General features: G+C 56.2%; 6 protein-coding genes across 6 annotated transcripts; 2 read left to right on the forward strand and 4 right to left on the reverse strand.

The window, feature by feature from the left end:
• Positions 1–46: 46 nt before the first annotated feature.
• Positions 47–1858, forward strand: F5144DRAFT_633096 (PIG-M-domain-containing protein; the record flags this gene model as incomplete). Its single annotated transcript, XM_066792525.1, has 3 exons — positions 47–1128; positions 1194–1482; positions 1592–1858. The coding sequence occupies exons 1-3, from the start codon at positions 320–322 to the stop codon at positions 1856–1858; spliced, it is 1365 nt and encodes a 454-aa protein (XP_066640546.1). The 5' UTR covers positions 47–319.
• Positions 1859–2320: 462 nt separating this feature from the next.
• On the reverse strand, positions 2321–4763 carry F5144DRAFT_372643 (uncharacterized protein). The gene is made up of 2 exons (XM_066784517.1): positions 2891–4763; positions 2321–2831 (listed from the first exon to the last, which is right to left on the reverse strand). Exons 1-2 carry the CDS (start codon positions 4410–4412, stop codon positions 2572–2574), a joined length of 1782 nt encoding a protein of 593 aa, XP_066640547.1. The 5' UTR covers positions 4413–4763; the 3' UTR covers positions 2321–2571.
• A 352-nt stretch (positions 4764–5115) lies between these two features.
• On the reverse strand, positions 5116–6196 carry F5144DRAFT_606288 (uncharacterized protein; the record flags this gene model as incomplete). The annotated part of the gene is made up of 2 exons (XM_066791482.1): positions 5116–5773; positions 5841–6196. The coding sequence occupies 2 exons, from the start codon at positions 6194–6196 to the stop codon at positions 5116–5118; spliced, it is 1014 nt and encodes a 337-aa protein (XP_066640548.1).
• A 2273-nt stretch (positions 6197–8469) lies between these two features.
• Positions 8470–9299, reverse strand: F5144DRAFT_595930 (uncharacterized protein; the record flags this gene model as incomplete). The annotated part of the gene is made up of 4 exons (XM_066790747.1): positions 8470–8553; positions 8592–8682; positions 8737–8944; positions 9035–9299. 4 exons carry the CDS (start codon positions 9297–9299, stop codon positions 8470–8472), a joined length of 648 nt encoding a protein of 215 aa, XP_066640549.1.
• Positions 9300–9469: 170 nt separating this feature from the next.
• On the forward strand, positions 9470–11128 carry F5144DRAFT_372741 (peptidase S8/S53 domain-containing protein). Its single transcript, XM_066784520.1, has 3 exons — positions 9470–10239; positions 10296–10449; positions 10505–11128. Exons 1-3 carry the CDS (start codon positions 9640–9642, stop codon positions 11023–11025), a joined length of 1275 nt encoding a protein of 424 aa, XP_066640550.1. The 5' UTR covers positions 9470–9639; the 3' UTR covers positions 11026–11128.
• A 1307-nt stretch (positions 11129–12435) lies between these two features.
• F5144DRAFT_659203 (isoprenoid synthase domain-containing protein) lies at positions 12436–14291 on the reverse strand (the record flags this gene model as incomplete). The annotated part of the gene is made up of 4 exons (XM_066793228.1): positions 12436–12808; positions 12894–13046; positions 13108–14167; positions 14224–14291. 4 exons carry the CDS (start codon positions 14289–14291, stop codon positions 12680–12682), a joined length of 1410 nt encoding a protein of 469 aa, XP_066640551.1. The 3' UTR covers positions 12436–12679.
• Positions 14292–14844: the final 553 nt, after the last annotated feature.

Genomic DNA, 14844 nt, shown 5'->3' on the forward strand with positions numbered 1-14844 from the left:
AGCGAAGGCTAAATTGTTTAGGGGCTTCCACTCACTAAACAGGGGTCCGCATGTCTCATCATCAACAACCCAGGACAACACGCTTCAAAACACGTCAACCTTGAAAAGTGCCCGACAAGGAAAGGGTGTCCAAGTAAGAATCCAAGGTCAATGGCAGAGTAAAATAAAGTGTGGCATTGGATCAGAAACTTGAGAGTTCAGACTCCAGACACAGCGGATGCCAGGTGGTTCCACGACGACCATAAGGAGCGAAGATTCGATGTTGTGAATAGGGACTTCATCAAATCGTTGTTGTCTGATAGGAAGTGGGATTGGTAAAATGGCGGGACCTTCAACAAAACCGGGGAAGACGTCGCCCTCGTCATCAACCTCAACAACACCCGCAACACCCTCCCTCCTCACCTCCTTTTTCCACCGCTCCGTCCCGCTCTACCTCTCAGCAGCCCTCCTTCGCGTGGTATTTCTTCTTTACGGCCTCTGGCAGGATGCCAACTCGCCCGTCAAGTACACCGACATCGACTACCTCGTCTTCACCGATGCCGCCCGCTTCGTCGCCCACGGCCAGAGCCCCTATGAGCGCGAGACATACCGCTACACGCCCATCCTGGCCTGGCTGTTGCTGCCCACCGCCCAGACGACCGGAAATCCCCTGGTAGATGCGGCCTTGTTTAGTTCCGGCAAGGTGCTGTTTGCCGCCGCGGACCTCGTGGCCGGGTGGCTGTTGGAGCGCATGCTGGCGAAATCCATGGACGGGGCCTCGGCGAGGAAGTTCGCTGCGATCTGGCTGCTGAACCCCATGGTGGCTACCATCAGCACGCGAGGTAGCTCGGAGGGCTTGCTGGGGGTGCTGGTTATGGCGCTGCTGTCGGCAGTGATGGCAAGACGAGTCACGCTGGCTGGTCTGCTGCTAGGATTCAGCGTGCACTTCAAGATCTACCCTTTCATCTACGCGCCTGCAATCGTCTGGTGGATGGACGCAGAGAGGATGGGGGGGAAACCGAACAAGGGAACAGCAAAGCAACCCTCCCTCCTCAGCAAGCTTCTGGCATTCGTCACCCCGGCCAGGATCCAACTCGCCGTCACCAGCCTCGCAACCTTCCTCGCCCTCAACTTTGCCATGTACACTCTGTAAGCACCCACTCCCCCCATCCCCATCCTCCCCCAACTAACCAACCGACCCTTCCGTGCGATAGCTACGGCCCCCCCTTCCTACAACACACCTACCTCCACCACATAACGCGCATCGACCACCGGCACAACTTCAGCCCCTACAACACGCAACTCTACCTCGCCTCCTCCCCCACCACCAGCGAGCTCGCGCCCCCCCCAACAACCCTCCGCATCGAATCCATCGCCTTCCTCCCCCAGCTCCTCCTCGCCTGCGTGCTCATCCCCCTCGCCACCGCCAAACGCGACCTCCCCGCCGCCATGCTCGCCCAGACCTTTGCCTTTGTCGCCTTCAACAAGGTCTGCACCAGCCAGGTACGCCCCCCCCCCCTTTTCCCTTCCTCCCCAACCGCAACCCCCCTCCCCCCTTCCCCACCCACAACCTCCCCCACGACCCACCCCAACAGTTCCTAACAAAACCTAGTATTTCCTCTGGTACCTAACCCTCCTCCCCCTCTACCTCCCCCGCTCCACCTTCCTCCAGCACAAACCCCTCGGCTTCACAGCCCTGGCCCTGTGGGTGCTGGCCCAGGGCGTGTGGCTGCAGCAGGGGTATCTGCTGGAGTTTCTCGGGGAGAGTGCCTTTCTGCCGGGGCTGTGGCTGGCGTCGGTGGGGTTCTTTTTGGTGAATTGTTGGGTTTTGGGGGTGGTGATTGGGGATGTGGGGGGGTGGGAGGGGGAGGGGGTTTGAGGGTTGGGGGGTAGGTTGATAGTTTGGGGGTTGAGGTTTGGGGTTTAGGTTTGATGGTTTGGGTTGAGGTTTGGGGTGGGGTTGAGATTTGGGGCGTGAGGTGGTGGTTTAGACGTTGGGCTGGGAACGGTATGATGTTGATAGTGGGCAATTATAATGTAGAGAACGGTATGTGTATGATAGCTAGTTGGGCCCGTTGGGATAGAACATGATGTTGACTGTATTTGACTTTACTAGTTGCCTCTCACACTGACCGTTGCTCGGTCTATTACCGAAGCACCCTAAACAGCAACAGCCTAGCCAGCACAATATCATGCGATGCGTCCTCCCTGCCTCCCGTATGGCAGCTTTCCGGGAACACCACCCCAGGCTCTCCTTCGAATGCACATCTCACACAACTCCATAAGTTATCATCCTTACCAGGCCCCAAAATGTCACAAAACCCTCCGGCAAAAGATAGACGGGCCCTCCCTTCCTCCCGAAAATGACAAATAGATGCAAAATCCCTTGGTCAGCCATCCTCAGCAAAGGGATCGGACCCCCGAACGCCTTTGTTCTAGTATTACCTACCCTCCCGACCGTAAAACGCACAACAAAGAAAAATAGCGGTGATTGTGGCCCTAGTGATGTCCTGTTAAATCCATCAAGCGTGTGTCAGATAGATGTCGTGTCAATGATACCGGCAAGTGCGAGGCTGCCGCTCGTTTCGGACTTCAAGGGACCCCGGCGCTGAGCAGCGCATAGTTGGATAACTTGAGCGAGATCCCCCGCGAGCTGGACGGCGGAAACTCGGGGTTGAATATCATCCGCCCGTCTTTTCGGTATCCGATCTCGCCAAAGGACTCGGACAGCTCCTCGAAGCGGGCGCTGGGTTGGGCGCGGTTCATCTCCGTGATGATGGCGTCGCTCCAGACGCCCGAGCACCGCCCATTCTGGAGCAGGAAGTGTGGGTTGAGCGGTGGGAACGGTGAGTCTGTGGGCAAGAGCAGGTTAACGACTAGTTTGCCACGAAAAAAGGGACGAGAAACCTACCGAGATCCACGTAGCGAATCCTGAGATACTCAACGGATTTGAGTCTCCCCAAAGCCCGGATGCCAGCGATGACCAGCTCCTCGAACGCATTGATGAAGTTCATGTCTGTGATGCCAGATCCAGACTCGTTCCAGTGTGCCACCTGCCGGCAGCAGTTCTTCACGGTGAGGTCGATCGACTTCAGGCGCGTGTTTCTCGGGTCCTTGTGCTTGGCCACGAGATCGATGAAGAATTGCTTGCAGACCCTGCCCGTATACGAGATGTGCTCGAGCGACGGAGATGCGGCGCCAGCGGCCAATCGCGAACAGAAATGTACCCTGCTCGATACCTTGAGAATATAAGGAGGGAACGACAGTTCGCGGCGGTAATCCCCTTCGATGCACAAGTCGAGGCTGGTTAGGCGCATGGGCTTCGCGAGGATGCTGGCCATGGTGAGATAACTCTTGGACTTGGGCTTGCTGTACGATCCGTGCCATTCCTGCAGATTGGGCAGCGCCGACATAATGTTTTTGAAGTCATCTTCTTCCCTTATAAGATTCCACTGCCCTTTGGAGATGAGTGTGCGGACCGAAGGCACCTTTGGCATTACCCGCACTCTCTCCTGGTCGGAATCTCGAATCCAATGCCTCACTTTGGGCGCCTTCTTCCGTTCGCCCCCTTCCAACGTCAAGATGCAGACCTCCGGGAGGCATTCTGCCACGAAATAGAAAGCTTCCTCCAGGGAGCAGTTGTCCATCGGCAACACATAAGATGCCGTCGTCAGACCATCTGGGGTGACCGTCGGAAGCGTGTTCGCGTTCGACAGCGCCAATGGTCTATATTTGGGGTGGAACACGGGAAACCATATCTCGATATGTTTGACATAGGATCGCAGATGGGGACGGGCTGAGAAGTAGGCCATGGAGCTTTTCAGCGACTCGATCGAGGCCTTCAACTTGATGTGCCGGTACAATCGTTCCTGTATCATTATCCTCCACGCCCCGCTCACAAGCGACAGTTCGGATAGTTCTTTCCGTCGTGGGTGGCGCAAGGCGGTTCCCCAGCGCGTTATGGAACTTTTGGAGGTGGCCGAAACCCGGAACCCAAACAGGTGGTCGAGGATACATTCGTGAATTTCGGTAGGGAGGTCATTGAGGCTGACGTGGACGTTGGTGCCAGCCGATGGCAGTGCGGGCAGGGCGGTAGGGTCCGAGCTATTCAAACTCAAGTCTCGGTTTGTTGGGCAGCTGGTGCAGCGTAGCTCCGTGCTGCGCGGTTCGGGTTGGGGAAATGGCGTGCTACTCGGTCGGGTGGGAGGTATGAATTCCTGCATGCGCTCCGGGTCAAGCGGCGGATTTGGCCCCGGCGAGACGGGGTTCGACGCCGCCATCATGATCGAGGCTAGTTCGACGGTCGCATTGCCCTCGTCTTCTTGGTGTATTGATTGGGTCCTCGTCGCTCGGGGGACCTGGGTGTCGATTGTGAGGCCGTCGGCATGATTGCCGCCGTGGTCGAGAGAGGTCGGTCCACAAAGCGGATCCATATTTCGTCCTTAGGGATATATATCGCTTTTAATCGTTCGGCGGTTCTTGGAAGATCATGGCAGAGCAGTCGTGCTCTTGGATCGATCGGATCGAAGCGGGAGGGCGCAGAACGGGGGTGTGTCGGGAGGGAGAGAAAACAGGGCGGCGCAGGCGCGGGTTGGTCGGATATTCCCCCCTCCACTGGGCTAATTGGCGTCGCAGAATGCTTCCGGCGTCCTCTCGCAGTCCCCGGCGATGATTTGGTGGGAGGACGAGGCTTTCTAAAACTCTGTTCTTATTTGTGTTGCAAGCGCAGTCAGTTGGTTGAGTGGTCGCGTGGATCCCTGGGCGCGGGGTCTGGGGCGTTTGACCCAGTGGCCCAGACCGTGCTGCGCCCAACAGCAGCACCCGAGCGTGCAGCCCCGGAAATCAGCCCCCCAAAGGGCGAAGGCGTTCGCCCAGAAAGTAAAATTGACAAGCTGAACACGAAGAGGGTATCTATTTCCACATTCAAATAACACACAACCAGCCAGTACGCCAACAATGTAATGTATATATGTACAAGCACCGCCACCATCAAGCCTCGCTCTGATCATTCCATTTCCAGCATATTTGTAACCCCTTGAGCCCCATACCGATGATCGCCATGCAAAACGTTAAATATCTACTAGAAGCCCCACTTTCACCCCCAACACACTTTTTGAGACATCAACCAACGTCACTTCACACCCACCCAGCCCGTGGATTCGTTGGAAGTTCCACCGGCGTCATCGGGCGGTTGTCGGCACGATAAGATGACGTATCATACGCGGCTGGTCCTCGAGAGGACATTTCAGACAAGCTCTGCCCGAACAGCTCTGGTCTCTCATATGCTGCTCGTCCAACCGCTTCCAGCTCCGGCTTTCCATCGAATGATACGCCATCGCCCACGGAGGAACCGCTGGAAGAGGCAGATGCTGACTTGGCCTTTGCGTTCCTCTTCCGGCGCAGGAGCAAAACTGCCGCGAGACCAAACCCGCAGATGAGTGCAATGCAGCCCGCCACCCCGCCGATGATGGCGCCTATATTATTGGCGGCGCTTGAACTGTTGGACTCTGCGTCGGAGCCGGCAGCAGGTCCCGGTGTTGGACTGCCTGACGGGGGATCGGTGCTTCTCGGGATGCTAGACTGAGTCGAACCTCGTGTTGTGGCTGCATCGGAGGTCGTGGAGGCTGTTATCGACGTCGACGTTGTCAAATCCTCCACTCGCAGGTCTGTTGTAAAGCCTTTGTAGAAGTCTTCACTCTGATCACTCGCGCAGGCGTAACTCGTCACTGGGTCCGTTGCCGCCTCCTCGATAGTCAGGTAAGCCGTTGAACAGAATTTCTTTCCCTCTTCGGTGCTAAGTTTAGCAAGGGATTAGTAACCTGCTGAGGATCTTCGTTGAATACCTACGCGAGTGCACTCACCAGCGAATCGTGGGCAAAGTCCCATCAGTAAAGCCACATCCATCGGGGCAGAGAAGGTTATCGACACAGCTCCCCACCATGCAATCTGCTGGGTCGGTAACCGTGACCGGGCAAGGTGCCCACACCCCGCCATGGATCCGGAAGTTGAAACCGAAATCGGCCGTCCTTGATTTGCGAGGGTTACCGCTCAGGTATATGGTGTCTAGCCTCGTGCTAAGGACGGCAATTTGAAATGCTCGCGGGTCCAGCGTCGCTGTAGTGCCATTATGGTGGTGTTCCCGTCCCCCAGACAGAGCCAGCGCAGCTGTTTGTCCGAGGCCGCCGAGGAATAGCAGTCCAGCAGCTAATAAAGGCATGGTATGGTTGAGAACGAGCTAGGAGAGCGGACCTGGCCCGCGGGCGAGTTACGGCAGCCAGCAGCAACGATGTTTAACGACGACGAGGAATGTTCTCACGCAACGACAAACACAGGGAAAAAGAGGAGAGAGCCGTATGTAGGACATGGTGAGACAGTCAAAAGCCACACGAGTTTCTATTATAAGAGGGCACCTCAGCATTCCCATCATGTTAGCTGCTTTGTAGCAAACATAGCTCGGCACCGTTTGATCCTTGGTTTGGACGCGGCGAACTGCCAATTGCAGCTCTCGATTTCATCCCGCGCGCTTGATGGTTGCGGGCCGGCCCACCATTGACCCCTGGCAAACGAATCACCATCCTCCGGCTCTGTCTTTGTGAGGCAGGACTGGCGCTTAATCGGATGTAACACCATCCCGAGTTCCTCTCTGTGGCTTACATTGGGGCTGAGATTGATGCCGTTGCAATTGACCCAGAACCTGTGGCTTGTGGTTTTGGATGGCCTAGTATTTGGAACCTGCTGGCGTTTGCCAGTGTGAGCGAATATGGAATAGGCATGGGACAACCAGGGTTCTTCCCGATGGACAAGAGCTGGAGTTCGTTGGTCATCCCAACATAATTGCATACATACATACCATCTGGCCCATTGAAGAAAGGTCCCTTTTTGAGCCGGAACAATTTCTTAAACGGCCGGAGTGGGACGGGAGAAGCTAGCTATCACCTCAACCGTCCGGCTTTGGACACAACTTATGTACTTCCGGCCCCGGCCGTGGGGTGTGGAGTTCTACCGGCCAACTCGGCTGGCTTCCGGCACCGGCTCCGCCCACACAGCGCGGGTACCAACGCCGAATCCCGGGCCACAACGAACGGTTGCGAGGGTCGAAGAACGCCAGGCCAGTACCCCTGCCTCCCTCAGTACATACATACTCCTGCCCTCACCCCTACCTACTAGGTGCCATTACATCGCCTCAGAGTTGATCGTGATTGAACCTCAGACCCCACGTTCACTGCCCACACGGCTAAAACAATCCTTTGCGGGTTGTGGGCGGAGGACAGGACGTGATACCGAAGGCATGATCCACGATCGATAGCAAATTTGAATATTTCTAGGCATCACTAAACCACCATCCAATGAATAGCGTGTGTTGATGGAAACCACGGGTTGGTGTTTGGTTTCAAGGTTCGAATGCTTGGTGGTTGCAACACTCCAAGTTCTCTCGTCAGGCTGTCGAGAAGCATCATTGGATGTTCCCCGTTCAGCTTGAATTAGGATGATCTGAGCCGCAGGGTTCGCTTGGCATCTCTTGTCTCACAGAGTGACAGCGAGCCATCGCGGAGCTCTGACCGTCACCGATTGCGTGCAGAGAGGAGCGATCTGGGCTCAACGGGGAAGGTGGTCCCCAGGCTTGCCAGGCTGCCAGAACACAATACAATAGGCCCTCCCCGCGAAGCAACGCCACTTGCAAATCTCCGACAGGGTGGTAGCATTCGGGAGCATCAAAACTTGGCACTCGGCACCTGGCGGGGGTTGGGTGGGAAAAAACCAGGTGTTTCAGATGGCCCAAGCCCCACAGTGCAGCAGGGCATCTTGGAGTTGAAACTGTCAGAGAGCAACCCCGCTGCTAGGAGAGTCCTTCCTATACCCTATTCGGCTGCGTAGCTGCCTCCAATGTCATGGTGCGATGGCAGGAACCCCCTGACTGTGTTTGCAGCACGTACCCCGTAAACACAAGAGCACCAAACAGGTCGCTTGGCATCCCATGAGCGACAGATTTGTTTCCGAACTGCTCTCTTGGGAAGGTCGACGCGATGAGATCCTGCCGAGGTGTTGAGCCAGTACGATATGGAATCGGGAGTTTTTCAAGATTGCAATCGGCAAAGAAGGTGGCAACTGCCAGCTTCCAACTTGTTATGCGGGGAACTGCGCCGTGCCACCCCCACACGTCGGATATTACCATGTGGCTCTGAACTGCTTCGGTATCGCTCAACGTGGGAGATGAGACCTGTTAAGGATTGGCCTGGAGTCACCAGCGCGCACCTATCAGAAGCTAACCGAGGGTCGCTACAGCAGACCCCTCGCTTGTCTCAGGAACGGAACCCTGCAACTTCTCGAATTTTGTGTGCATCTGCCGGGACTTCCAATGTCACGCAACTCAGGGGAACGACGCGCCTGCACGCATCTGCGCATCTAACGGAAAGTCTCTTTTGGACCCGACCCTGACAGCGCACATTGGACCAGCCAAGTTTTGATGTTGGACAGAGCCAGCAATGAAGCTCAGATCACACTGCCAGGCACAGGACAACCGTCTATTGGGCCAACGCCTTGTCGGCGCCTGATTGCGAGGGGCTCAACGGCCCGCTGAAAATACCCAATGATGGTTTGCATCGGTAGTCCACCATCAACCCATCGACTGGTCCCATCCTCGGCAGACACCGCCATGCCTGTCTTTGAAAGATCTTTGGCTCGACCACCCGCATAAGGAAGGCGCTGCGGCGGATTTGCCATGCAATGACAGGCCGTCAGCCGCCAGCCGCCTTGCACCGGCGCATCAAAGGCGATCTCTCATGCGCCGGATTATTGTTGTATTTGTCCTTCGTGCCGCAACAGCCACTCGGCGGCCAGATCTCCGAGGGCGCGGTGGCAACCGGCCGTGTGCCTGGAGGAGCGCGGATCATGGAGCAGAGCACCACATGAGCCGGCCCATCGGTGTAAAGTTCGTGTGGGCTTAGGTTTTTGGCTTTGGCGAGTGCTTGGCTTACTGTGTTGTCTGTCGATGGTGGCTTGCAACATGCATCGCGGAGCCGCGATCCCACATTCCCAGAATGGACATGGCCCGAACTTTGCGTCTCGAACAGTCCGCAGCGTTTGAAATCAATGAGGGTTTCTTCGCGTGCAACTCGTCGAAACCTCCAAGCAGTGCCCGACTGGAGGAAATCGACCCTCGCGGACCAGGATCCCCCGTTTGACTTGGCATCCACAATCCAGGGGCGAGTCCCCTTTCGACAACCCCCTGCTTGTCTGTAACCCCCTTCGACGTTGTACACGCACCACAACATCGAAGGGCCGTGGTGCTTGGGATCTTCGTCCAAGGAGGGGTCCTCCATGGGCCACCGAGATCATGCGCTCCTCCTCAGTTAAATAGCAGCCGGTCTGCCGCTTCTAATGGAGCATTGTCCTCGTCATTAAGCTGCTGTCATTTGTTGATTCTCCTTCCTGCATCCGTTCCCTCTTTTCTCTGGGTCAAGGCTCTCCACCTTCGATCCTTCTCTTCGTTGATCTTCCCTTCGGTGCTGCGCATCTTTTTTATAGGCGACTCCTCCTCCCAGGATCACCATATTTACCGAGCTTCCTCGCTTCTCTCCTTCAGATTCGCCCGGTGCTCTCCCTTCTCCGTCACTCCTTCACCACCATCACCCTTGAAGACCAACATCACCTACCGCAACAATGGCCGGCCGTGTGCTCCTTTGCTTCACCCTCGCTCTCTCTGCGCTGGGCGTGTCCGGTGTCCCGACCTCGCTGCCCAACAAGACGGAGGGCGAGTTCCTCGGCATCCCCATCTCCAACCCTGGCATACTCAACGCCATCCCCAACCGGTACATTGTTGTCTACAACAACACCTTCAACGATGATGACATCGACGTCCACGAGAAGAGTGTCATCCAGACAATAGCCAAGCGCAACATCGCCAAGCGCTCCATGACCGGGAAGCTTCTATCCACCACCGTCGACACTTACAAGATCGGCAAGTGGCGTGCCATGGCCCTGGACGCCGACGACCTGATGATCAACGAGATCTTCTCGGCCAAGGAGGTCAGCTACATCGAGCAGGACGTCCGTATCAACATCAATGCCCGGGCCGTTCAGGGGCGGACGACCACCGGCCTGGCCCGCATCAGCCATGCTCAGGCTGGCTCCAGGACCTACGTCTTCGATGACAGCGCCGGCGAGGGTATCACTGCGTTTGTGGTGGACACTGGCATCCGGGTTAGCCACAGCGAGTTCGAGGGCCGCGCTACCTTTGCCGCTAACTTCATTGACGATGTGGTATGTTGATTTCTGCAAAGCCTGCTATGTATCCAGTCCGCTCACATAATCCCTAGGACACCGATGAGCAAGGCCACGGCAGCCACGTTGCTGGTACTATCGGTGGCAAGACCTTTGGTGTGGCCAAGAAGGTCAACCTCGTCGCTGTCAAGGTCTTGGGTGCGGACGGGTCAGGCTCGAACTCTGGTGTTCTTGCTGGGATGCAGTTCGGTAAGGCGCCCTGACAGTTTCTCTTTCCAAGGGTGTTATGCTAACAAGCACATAGTCGTCAACAACGCCACCGCCCAAGGCCTCGGCGGCAAGTCTGTCATGAACATGTCCCTCGGCGGCGGAGCCAGCGCGGCCATCAACGCTGCCATCAACAACATCGAAGCGGCCGGCGTCGTCCCCGTCGTGGCTGCCGGTAACGAGGCGCAGGACACCGCAAATACCTCCCCCGGTTCCGCCGAGGCCGCCATCACCGTCGGTGCCATTGACCAGATCACCGATCGGATTGCCGAGTTCTCCAACTTTGGTCGCCTCGTCGACGTCTTCGCCCCCGGCGTTGACGTGCTCAGCGTCGGCATCGAGACCGACAACTCCACCAAATCGCTCAGCGGTACCAGCATGGCCTCGCCCCACGTTGCCGGCCTTGCCGCCTACCTGATGGCCCTCGAGGGCATCACTGGCGTGCAGGAGGTCGGCGACCGCATCAAAGAGCTTGCCCAGGGGACTGGCGCTCGCGTCAGGGGCAGCCCGAGGGGCACCACCACCCTCATCGCCAACAACGGCGCTGAGCAGTTGTAAAGGCCCTTTGCAGGGATCTAATAAGCCGTTCAATTCTGGCAGCAGGTTCTGTATATACAAACAACACATTTTAGAAGCGAGATGGGTGGGCACATACTTTGGAGCTGTATATATTAAGCCCATGGTTTACAGGAGGTGTCTTTTTTTCTTTTTGGCTCAGCGGAACAGGCGGCACATTTGCATGGAATGATCTATTTACAAAATCATGATTGTTTCTGAAGTAAACAATCACAATACATCCACAGTGGTAACTAACATCCGTGATAACTTCTCATCCTTACCCCAACCAACACCTACCTTGCACTCACACTTCCCAAACACAACAAACTTGGAACCAAACCAGCACAGTGCTGACACGCCGCCCGTCATACCCTCCCACCTTACCTTACCTTAGCCTAGGTGCATGCATGCATTCATCGGGCAGTAAAAAATCTCCCCGTCCCAGCGATCGTTTCAGCCAGGTCCGAGTTTCAGACCCAGCCCGTCAGACAAGCACGACCTCGGAGAACACGTGGATCACGCCGCGCCGTCGCGTCAAGCGCCCTCCCATTATTAGAAAACGCCACCTGACTAACACGCGCTGCAAATAAAATAAACTGTCAAATTGCAGCTGCAGGGCGGGATGCCCAGAGGGGGAGGTAAAACATCTAGCCATCTGCCAATTCTAGATTCCGAGGAGCCTCATTGGGGTTGTGTTGTGTTGCAGGGACAGGGAGAGCCATGGCAGGGGGCCGATCTGGAACACGCAAGCCCTTGCGTCTCAGGTTTTTTCGCTGACAAGACGGTGCCCGCCAAGCCGAAACGGTTCGGGTGCCAAGGAGAAACATGCGCAGGTAGGTTGCCGCACTCCCAATGCGCTGGGCTGGGCATGAATGGACGCACCCATTGGGGGGATAGATCATAGTCTAAGATACGGGTGTACGGGTGGGTGGTAGGTACTCCCGAAAGGAGGGAGGGGAAGTGTTTACTCCGTCCGTCCCGCGCGCCCATCCAAGCTACCTGACAAGCTTGCTGCTAGCAGACAAGCCCAAACGGGCACGTCTCAGCAATTGACCAACCAAACCGCCCGCCACACACCAAGCACCATACCTATCTAACTCTCCAGTAACACAGGGTGACGACGACAACAATGACAGATGACATGCATGTCCGCAGTCCACCCCCAGTAGGTCATCCCATCGGAAAAAAAGGGACAAGACCCGGCCGAGGGCGTGCCCGGATTCCAGGCTACTTGCAAAAGGGGTTTCATATCAGCACATCTTCGGCACAACCACAGCCATCGAGCCCGATCTGCCCCCCGAGAGGGAGAGAAAACGGGCGGCTGAATTGCAATTTGACATCCGTGCTTGTTCTTCATTTTCGGGTCGGCTGGGGTATCAGTGAGTGAACAGCGAGCGGGAGGGAAGGGGCGGCGATGCTGGGAACACAGAGATCAAAAGCCACGCGTGTATTATGTCAGTATTAAATGCTCGTTTCCCCAGCCTGGATCCATACCCGCGCCAGATCCCGCGCCAACCGCCAGTTCGCTCGTAGGAATCGTGTGTACATGACCACCGGTATCGAAGGGTATGTGTCATTAGGAAAGGTATATAGGAACGCGAACCCAAAAATCTTGCTTCGAACCCGACGTGTCCCGTCGGTATATCTCGCCATGTTAGAGCTCGTCGCGGCCCGGGACCGGGATGAGGGACGGCGTGACCTTCGGGGCGCTGCCGCCGAGGAAATTGTCCATGTTGTTGAAAAATTTGTCCATGCGGGCGCCCATGAACCATGCAAGTCCGACCTGGGGCTGGGGTTAGCAAAATGACAGCTCCACAGCGGGGCGGAGAATCTCTTGTTCCGCGAGCAAGGGGTAAGTGTCTCCATACCATCAGAAGCCCAATGAGGGCCAGAGTTGCCACGACAGATGCGACCAACATAAACGCCTCGCCGGTGTCCATGGTGGGCTCCGCCGGCTTCGCCGCCGCTTCGATCTTCTTGGGATCTTGGGTAGGGAAGATGGACTCGATGAATTGTTCGATCTGGCGGTTTTTTGTTAGACTCCCAGACTCTGGCGATACACGAGGGAGTCGGGCTACATACCTTCCCACACTGGGTGCTGATAGCCAAGTAGTTGGGGTCCCGCGGGTCGTTCTTCTTGTGTATCCTCTTGATGTACTTCCGGAACACGTCGCACACCACGCGCAGGTTTTGCGTCGACTCAATCATGAGCTGGCAAGCGTCGCCCTTGGTGATCTTGATATTCCTTTCGAAGATGGCTGGGTTGCGGAACACGAGCTCCAGAGTCGCGATGGCCATGCTTTGGGGGATGGCAACGAAGTTGAAGACACTCTGATCGCGGATACCAGCCATGTAGAAGAGGCATTCGTCGGCGTGCTTCAGGGCGTTCAGGACCATGTGAGAGCTGCATTGCAGCGCCTTCTCGCGGTTCTCGATCGCAAACAGGTCATCCCAGTTGTTAACGTACTGGCTCCAGATCTCCTTGGGCCAGAAGCGCCGCTTGTCAACCCAGTCCTCGTGAACATCACGGATGATGTTGATCTTCTGCAGCATCTGCCCCATGCTCTCCGTGAGGTCGGTGCGCACGAGCAGCTGCGGGTTAGCAAGCTCGCTCGCGACGAACAGCCGTGTCAGGCCCTCGCCGACCAAGCCGGCGACGTAGTGGCAGTACAGCTCGTACTCGTCGATGGTGTTGATGCCATTAATGTTGTGCTCAGCGTTGATGGCGTAGTCGGCCATGCCATTGCCCATCTTGATGGTAATGTCCTTGATGATCTCGTAATAGGGCTTCTTGACCTTCTTCAGCTCGACGATGACGCTGTCGAAGTGTACGAGGAGCTCGCGATCCTTCTCGTTGGGCCCATTCTTGTCAAATGTCCACCCATCCTGCTCCATGTGCACCGAGAAGTTCCGCAGAAGCGGCTCCTTCTCCTTGATATCGATTGTCATGTCATCTTCAATGGTGTCCAGGCCACGGAGTACCAGGTAGAAGAGGCAGATGGGCATCAACAGTTCGGGATTCAGTTCCTTGATGACAGCGGAAAATGACCGGGAGGTCAGGTCGAGGTATTGGAAGCACGCCGCCTCTGTCTCCGTCTCGTCTTCAGTGTTGCGCCTGTGGACAGGTTCGTGCCATACCTTCCTGCAAAACAAATTAGCAAGCGGATCAAGATAGTTTTTGGAGACAGCAATGCGCACCATTGGATAATGGACCGAAGCTGGTTCGGGTGGACGAGGTAGTAAAGAGCGTTCCGAGCGGCACCCATTTTCGGTCTTTCCGTGGAGGTCTGAGAACGGGAGGGTGTTGTGGGTGAGACACGGGAACGGTGATTATGTTGAAGAAGAAGAAGAAAAAAGGATGGTCGTCAAAAGGGTTCAGCTCCGAATATACCGTGTTCCTGAACTCCTCGTCGTCGTTACAGCTCGTACTGACTTCGTGACTGATGAACTTCGCGTCTTGAAGAAAAGGACACGCGCTGGAGAATCCAACGGCGAAGTTGCGGAGAAGACAGACTTACCCCAAGAGAAAGGGATCGAGGCTCCACTGAAATTGTCTGCTCCATCAGCCTGGACGGAAAAATGGACTGGTCCCTGACCGACCTGAGCGACCCCAACGCATGGCGGCCCCACTGTTTCCCGGGCCGGCCACCGATCCCATCTCTCATTTGCCAATTACTCGTGGCCAGAGCTTCTCTTGCAGGGGGTTCCTGCTTCTTGTCTTGATGCTAATGGTGCCCCGGTGCAGCGCACACAGTACGCTTTTGTTAGACGGCGAATATCGAAACCTTCCTAGGCAAGTTGCGGTATCAATGTCTTAAG

Source organism: Chaetomium tenue, assembly GCF_020726465.1.
Source record: "Chaetomium tenue strain MPI-SDFR-AT-0079 chromosome Unknown F5144scaffold_6, whole genome shotgun sequence".
Classification (NCBI taxonomy): domain Eukaryota; kingdom Fungi; phylum Ascomycota; class Sordariomycetes; order Sordariales; family Chaetomiaceae; genus Chaetomium; species Chaetomium tenue.